General features: G+C 43.1%; 2 protein-coding genes across 2 annotated transcripts in view; both read right to left on the reverse strand.

Annotated features, from left to right (window-relative positions):
- LOC110331748 (keratin-associated protein 1-3-like) overlaps nt 1-137 on the reverse strand; it is a 578-nt gene extending 441 nt beyond the window's left edge. Inside the window, exon 1 of the mRNA XM_021212600.1 lies at nt 15-137. Within this exon, the coding sequence (XP_021068259.1) occupies nt 15-137 (123 nt within the window). The remainder of the gene's footprint in view (nt 1-14) is intronic.
- A 5,978-nt stretch (nt 138-6,115) lies between these two features.
- On the reverse strand, nt 6,116-6,869 carry LOC110331751 (keratin-associated protein 9-3). Its single transcript, XM_021212602.1, has one exon. It carries the CDS (start codon nt 6,825-6,827, stop codon nt 6,408-6,410), a length of 420 nt encoding a protein of 139 aa, XP_021068261.1. The 5' UTR covers nt 6,828-6,869; the 3' UTR covers nt 6,116-6,407.
- Nucleotides 6,870-7,559: the final 690 nt, after the last annotated feature.

A 7,559-nucleotide genomic window follows, 5' to 3' on the forward strand; every position in this document is an offset into this window, starting at 1 on the left:
TGGCAGCAGCTGGGCTGGCAGCAGCTGGGCTGGCAGCAGCTGGGCTGGCAGCAGCTGGGCTGGCAGCAGCTAGAGCCACAGGTACCACCAGTGGAGCATGTGGGAAAGCCACAGAAGCTAGTAGCGCAGCAGGCCATGGTGTCAGAAGTTGCTCTGTGCTGAAGGTTTGTTTGCTTAGAGGAGTTTTTTGAATTTGGATGGTGAGTGCCACTCCAGTCTTTTTATAATCCCTGGCTGGCTGCTCTTCCCCTAATTTCCAAAGTGTCTTCCTTGTTTATGTTTATGTAATTTTCTCTAAATGATAATTGTTTGTTCCTGAGTTACTTGTTCCGACTTCTGAAAGCCTGTAAAAAGTTGATTTTATTTGGTGGTCAATTAGGCTTCTTGACTACAGTGAAGTAGTCATTAGCGTTCATTGGAAAGATGAGCCTGGATCACCCATATTTGCTATAATTTTCCTACTGCCAACGACTAATTGACGAATGCTGCTCCTATTTAAGGAGAGTCAAAAATTACTCAGTGTTGACATTTGTAATTGGATCTCGAATCTCACATGGAAGTTCAATATTTTTGCCTGTTTCCTTGACTGGGATGAAAGGTGGGTTCAACTAGACAGAAAAGATGCCTTCTCTGTGCCTTGGGAAATGTGAATTGTTCGTTATCACCAATGATTGTTGAGCACTTATCATGCACCTAGACAGGTGTCTGTATCTTGTATAAATCCACATCCTTTTCACAGCATCCTCAAGGGTGGGCTCTACTGCTGCTGTCATAACACAGGGGGAAGAAACTGAGCCATCACCAATTAGCTTGGTGTTTTCATGGGACCCCTAACAGCAGGAATGGGGGTGTCTCTCACTCTTTTGGTTGCTCTTGGAACCTTTTTCCTGCTATTGGGTTACCGTGCCCAGCCCCGATATGAAGGTTTGTGCCTAGTCTTATTGCAACTTGTTATACCATCTTTTGTGTTGCTGTTCCTAGGAGGCCCACTATTCCTGACGGGAAATGAAGGAAGTGTGGATCTAGAGGGGAGAGAAGGTGGGAGGGCACTGGAAAAAGTAGCGGAAGGGAAAACTGTAGGCGGGATGTACTGTATTAAAGAAGAAAAAAAAGAAACAAAGAAAGAAGTTCCTCAAAACCATAAAAACAACAACAAAAACAAGTGGTGAATCTGAAGTCTGAGCTTCTACCGTCTGACTGAAGATAAAAATGTAGCTTTCTTTTTCCATTGGCGTGTACAAGTGTGTGTCCACATTTATGTACACGAGCGAGTGTATGTATGTTTCATGGACCTGTGGAGGTCAGAAGACAACTCCATGTGTGGGATCTCACCTTCTACCTTGTCTGAAACAAGGTCTTTGTTCTGCAGTGCCTGGCCAAGCTAGGTGTCCTGCAGGCTTCTGGCGATTCTCTTGTCCCCCGTTTTCATCTCTCCATAGAAGTTCTGAGATTACAGATACCCTGGGCTTTTATGTGGATTCTGCAGAGTCAAACTCAAGTCCTCCCACTTGTGTGGTGAGCCCTTTACCCTCAGAACTATCCCCCAGCTTCTTCGGTTGGGTACTTTTTCACTCTACGTGCTTAAAATGTGTAGGTGTCCTGATAACCATCTCAAGGACTATTTAATTCATGATGAAATTTGAATTCAGCAGGATTCTTGGTCCTAAAGATACTGATCTCGGGTGTTTAAGATGTTGCAGTGCATTGTTGACCAAAGCCCTGGAGATAATGACATTATGTGTGGCATTATTGTTTCTGGACTTTTCTACTTGGCACCATTTTTAACAGTACAAGATTTAAGTCAACTTTCATGATTATGGACTTTGGTAATGACTAACAGTAAAACACCAAGCTCAAGGCGAGCTGGCTCAGCAGATAAAAGAGCATGCGACCAAGCTTGATGACCTGAGTTTGATCCCTGGTACCTGTGTGCTGGGAGGAGGAACTAACTCCTCTCACCTGACCCCTGCATCCACGGATGCACACACAATCAATTTAGTAAGAAAGTTGAAAACCTGTCACTCAAAATTCGAGAGCTCCCCTTCTCTGTCACAAGGTAAAGCTGAGTCTGAACCTTCTCTCACCAGTCTTAAATAAATCAAGAACAGGAGATGTAACCAGACTTCTTTTTTTCCTACCACTAGAGTCTGTTTCATTTGTATTGATTTCCATGGAAATCAAAACAGACCAAAAATATTTACGATGTTGCTTTTTGTAGATTTTCTATCTTTTTTTGGATACCAGGAGCTGGTGTCTATAGACTAAGGGGAAATGCAGGTGTCTGAACAACGATGCCATAAACATTATCTTTCTTATTCTCTTCAGTTTCCACTATGTCATCTTGGAGGGCACAGGCCACACCATTACAAGAATAAGGTACTTTTTAGCTGTTTGTTTGTTTATTTTGGTGTCTTTTAAATTGGACTCTCTAAAAGTGATCCTAATGTTTTGAGTGGTTTCTGTTTAAGATAGCGTAGTCCTGATTCTGGGGGTTCTGGGTTTCTTCATGTTCATCTCACCAGGACTCTAAGCCAGTCTGATCTAACACTGTTTTAGATCTCTGAAGGATGTAGTGTGGTGGCTGATACACCAGCCACACGAGCACAGCATACCTCCCTAGGGCATCTGTGCTCCTGTGCTTTGTAATTCATCCCAGTGACCTCAACTGGGCATCAAATAAGCCTCAAGGACTTCCTCGCACCCCAGCTTTCTAGCCTTAATCAAGCAATGAGGCCTCCCTTGGGTTTTCTAAACACCAACCTATATCATTTTGATGCATGTGGGTTGACGTCCTTCTAAGTGAAAGATGTCTCAACCCTTAACCTTTTAGTCCAGTTGGGAGTCAAGAGACCTATATGTTAGGATCTGGGATGTTAACCGTGTGGTAACCCGATCAAGCACAGGTTGTTTCTCGATGTGGGGCTGGGTTCAAACAGAAGAAGGAAAATCGTTCGTCATGCCAATGTACTGTAGGTCCAATAAGCTGTGTTCCTTGGAAATATGTTGACGTCAAGATGGCGTTTTTCTGATTGTTGTAAAGTTGTACTAGGGAGGCCTCACTCCTCTCTTTCTAATAAATTGAAGGAAAAAAAAATCATACAATGTGTACAATAAAGTGATGTTTAGGGCATTTTGTGTATGTGTTTTGTGTAGTATGTGTATGCATGAGCATGTGAGTGCACATTCCTAGGCATGTGCCTATGGGGAGGCCAGATGGCACTATGAGGACATGAGGACTCTTCATTATCGCTCTCCAGCTTCCTCCTCCTCCTCCTCCTCCTCCTCCTCTTCCTCCTCCTCCAGGCTATTTATTATTATTAGTGTGCGCACATGTTATGAGGTGCATGTAGTAGAGAGAACAATACTGTGCAGTCTGTTCTTTCCTTCCACCTTTACCTGGGTTCTGAGGCTATCACTCAGATGACTAGATTTTCATGACACCGAACCATCTTGGTGGCTCCTCCATCTTATTGTCTGAGACAAGCTCTCTCCGTGGATCTGAAGCTCTCCATGTTGATTAGGCTGGACGGCCAGCATGCTCCTGAGATCCTCCTGTCTCAACTCCCCCAGTGCTGGGCTTACCAGCAGGCATGGCTATGCCTGGCTTTTTATGTGGGTGCTGGGGATTTGAACTCAGGTCCTCTTCCTTCTACAGCAAACACTCTCACCCACTGTGCTATCTCATGTACTATGCTTAGTCTCACGGTGCATTTAATGTATGGTGTCAAAAGCGCTTTTTATTATCCCAGAAGAATGCCGTCTAACCTTTAAACAATCACTTGCTGTACCCTGCTGTCCATGACCTGTAGTTCCCCATGTTGACTCAATGACTAGAGATTTTTATCCTATGGAGTAGAAGCTCCATTATGTATCTTCTGTTCCATGCTCGCTTTGCTCTAGAACACTCTTTGGAGATTAGGGCAAGACTGGTGACCGGATGCGACCAAGATTGTGTTCTGTACTCTGCCTCTTGGGACTCGAGAGGATTGTATAGGTACGAAACTGCAGATTGGGAGCCTGATACTCCCTTTCATCATTTTCCAAAGTACATATCTATGAACACTAGTTAGAAGAGATTACCAAGTAAGATAAGGAGAGTAAACATCCTGGCTTACTCAGTTTGGGCACGATGGGTAGAAATGGTCTTCTTGCAGGACAACATGACCTTGTTAAGGTTCTAAAGCAGCTTCCTAGAAAATCTTCAAGATGACAGTTGTCTCGGTTTGATTTGTTGCTACTATGAGAAAACATTCTGACCAAGGACAACATATGGAAGGCAAGGGTTTTATTTCAGTTTCTACTTCTAAGTCATTGTCCAGCACTGAGGGAAGTCAGGTGCAGAACTTAGAGAGGAACTAAGCCAGTGTGCTTCTGGCTAGAACTAAGCAAGTGTGCTTCTGGCTAGCTTCCTGGCTTATGCTTAGCAAGTTTTATTTTCTTTTGGTCCTTGGTTGTTATTTATTTATTTATTTTTAAGATTTATTTATATCTAAGTACACTGTAGCTATCTTCAGATGCACCAGAAGAGGGCGTCAGATCTCATTACGGATGGTTGTGAGCCACCGTGTGGTTGCTGGGATTTGAACTCAGGACCTTCAGAAGAGCAGTCAGTGCTCTTAACCACTGAGCCATCTCTCCAGCCCAGTTGTTATTTTTTATTTAGCTATTTTTAGTTTTTAAGAAATTTCATATATAGGATTGGAGTATTATATTAACATCATTTCTACCCACTGTTTCCTCCAACTTTTCTCATGTCTCCACTCCCTCTCGAATTCACGTTTCCTTCTTTTAAAAATCATATATCTCTTGCTGAGTTGTCTCTTTAGTGTTGCCGAAATGCACATGTGTATATGCTGACCACTTGGGACTGGGTGACATATCCGGGAGCTGTCCCTAGAGAAAACTGATTCTGTCTCTGTCAAGAGCCATTGATCGCCTATTACAGCTCTTCATCTAGGGGTGAGAGCTTGAAAACTTATCCCTATCTAGAACCAATATCCATAATATACTAAGAACTCAAAAGACAAACAACCAAGAAATCAAAGGATGCAATTAAACACGGGCTACAGATCTGAACAGAATAGACTTTAAGGTGGCTAAGAAATACCTATGAAAGTAATACCATAGAAGTTAGGAAAATGCAAGTTAAAACTGCTTTGGTCTTTCATCTCACTGCACTCAGAGTGGCAAAGATCAAGAAAATAACTGACAAGTGCTGATGAGGATGAGGAGAAAGGGATCCTTCATACATTTTTTTGGTGAGATTCTCACCTGGTTCAGATTGCTTTCTTACACAGTTCTGAACGACCTGCCTAGGGATGGTATTGCCCACAGTGGGCTGAGTCCTCCTACATCAATCAACAATCAAGAGAATTCTTTGGACATGTATTTGCCGGCCAATCAGATCAAGACATTTCTTCAGTTGAGGTTCCCTCTTCCCAGGTGACTCTCGATTGCACGGATCTGACAATACAAGCTAACCGGGACAACAATAAAGCTTGTGATATTATTGGGTCACTGAGTGCTTTTCCTCTGTGGATGTCTGAGGATAATGGCAGCACGCTACTGTTTATTAGATGATCTACATATCTCTCCATGGAAGGGATATAACTCAGTTTCCAGATGAGAAGTAGTTGCCCAGGTAAGGGAGGTGACTTACTCAAAGAGTCACGGATCATTGTAGCCTTGGCTAGAAACATCTTATGCTATTATTTTGCCAGGGTTTATGGTCTTCCGTTCTGCATCACACCTCAGTATCCCTTTGATGCTTGCAAGAATCATATGTAGATTCACAGTTGAGTGATGAGAGGGGTTTGGCAATGCCCCAGACACCAAAATGACACAAACTTCCTCTTTGTAAAACTGACTTTGGACCACAGGGGTCACTCTGTTCAGGTGAGTGTCTTAATTATTGTTGTGTTTTGTGGGTGATGTATTTCGGTTGCAGAAATAATGGGTCATTTAGGGAGAATCAAAGAAAGAACTATTAAAACGACAACCATAGTTAAAGAAAAAAAACTGTAGTGGCTTATTGAGATTTTTGAAAGATTCCAATACTCAGTATTATTAAAATATTCCAAAGAACAGAAATCATTGACAATAACTTTTTACCATTGAAGAGACCAAATACTTTTTATTGAATACAAATCCCAATTGGCTATTGAAGTAGTTCTGGTAATATTTATAGTAATGTAGTATACACTCCTCTCCACACCGTGGGTCTTTTGTTGGTGTTCAAGCCAACAAAGATGTTGGCTCTTCCACCCCAAATGAATTTACCTCCTGGGAAATTATGTAGCCATGTCAATAGCTGAGTTATCAATACTGAAGTTTAGAGGATTGTTCTTTAGGGTTCTAATTAGTTCATTTTGAAGTGTCATCTTCCTAAGATTCTTGCCAGAAGGCTTTCAACAGCTGGGCTCAGAGCAGCTGGGTGGGCAGCAGTAGCAGCAGCAGGCTGGGCGGCAGCAGGACTGTCCACAGTAGGATGGGCGGCAGCAGGAGGCCTGGGCATGGTGCAGCTGGCAGCAGGTTGGGGGTGTGCAGCTCGCCACACAGCAGGGGGGCAGGCAGGTGCCCTCCACGCGGCAGTCAGGGCGGCACCATCTAACACGGCAGCTCGCCGCTCCACTGCCACCCTCCTGGCCACAGCCAATGCCACCCCCAAAGCCAGTCTCACAACAGCTTGGCTGGCAGCAGCTGGCCTCACAACAGCTGGGCTGGCAACAGCTGGACTGACCGCAGCTGGGCTGGCAGCAGCTGGAGCCACAAGTGCCACCTGTGGAGCAAGTGGGAAAGCCACAGAAGCTAGTAGCACAGCAGGCCATGGTGTCAGGTGTTGAGAACTGTGTAGTTGAGAGGAGTTTCTAGATTCTGGCTGCCTATCCCACGGAGAGCCTTTTATAATCCTTGGCCAGTCACTCTGCGACAGGTAACATATTTATCTTGTTACTCCTAAAACCAGACTTTCTGGTCCTCTGAGTTACTTTAAACATATATGTAAGTGGGTGTGTCTTTGTTGCTCAGCTAATGCTCATTACATATGTTCATCTGAGGTAGACATGTTAAATGCTTTAAGCCCAAACAGAGTTGTGATTTCCACTTGAGTCTTAGCCTCAGTTTTGTGTTTGTGGTCACAGCACCTGACAAGGTGACTCTCATTGGAATTATAATTATGGAAGCATACTCACCAAATTTCAAGTATTCAGGAAAGAGTTGTTGTCCCTGGGTTGTCCTTCAAAAAGACTGTCTTTATGCTTCTAGTTATATTTTATTGGTAAGATCACAGTTTCTACATTGTCGCACAGAAAGTGATACATTATACATTAACAGGTATTCATGGATTCCTCCATATATATATGTATATATTAGAAAAGTATATATATATACTTTTCTACACTCATCATTAATATTTGAGGAAACATTTGTCACTCAGGAGAGTATATGGAACAAATCCTGTTGCACTCCCATTCAATTTGAAGAAGAGGCTAAAATTTATAATTAGTAACTGGGGAAAAACACCCACAAAATCTTCAAGTGAAATGTATACTTTTTTATGA

Source organism: Mus pahari, chromosome 14, assembly GCF_900095145.1.
Source record: "Mus pahari chromosome 14, PAHARI_EIJ_v1.1, whole genome shotgun sequence".
Taxonomy (NCBI): domain Eukaryota; kingdom Metazoa; phylum Chordata; class Mammalia; order Rodentia; family Muridae; genus Mus; species Mus pahari.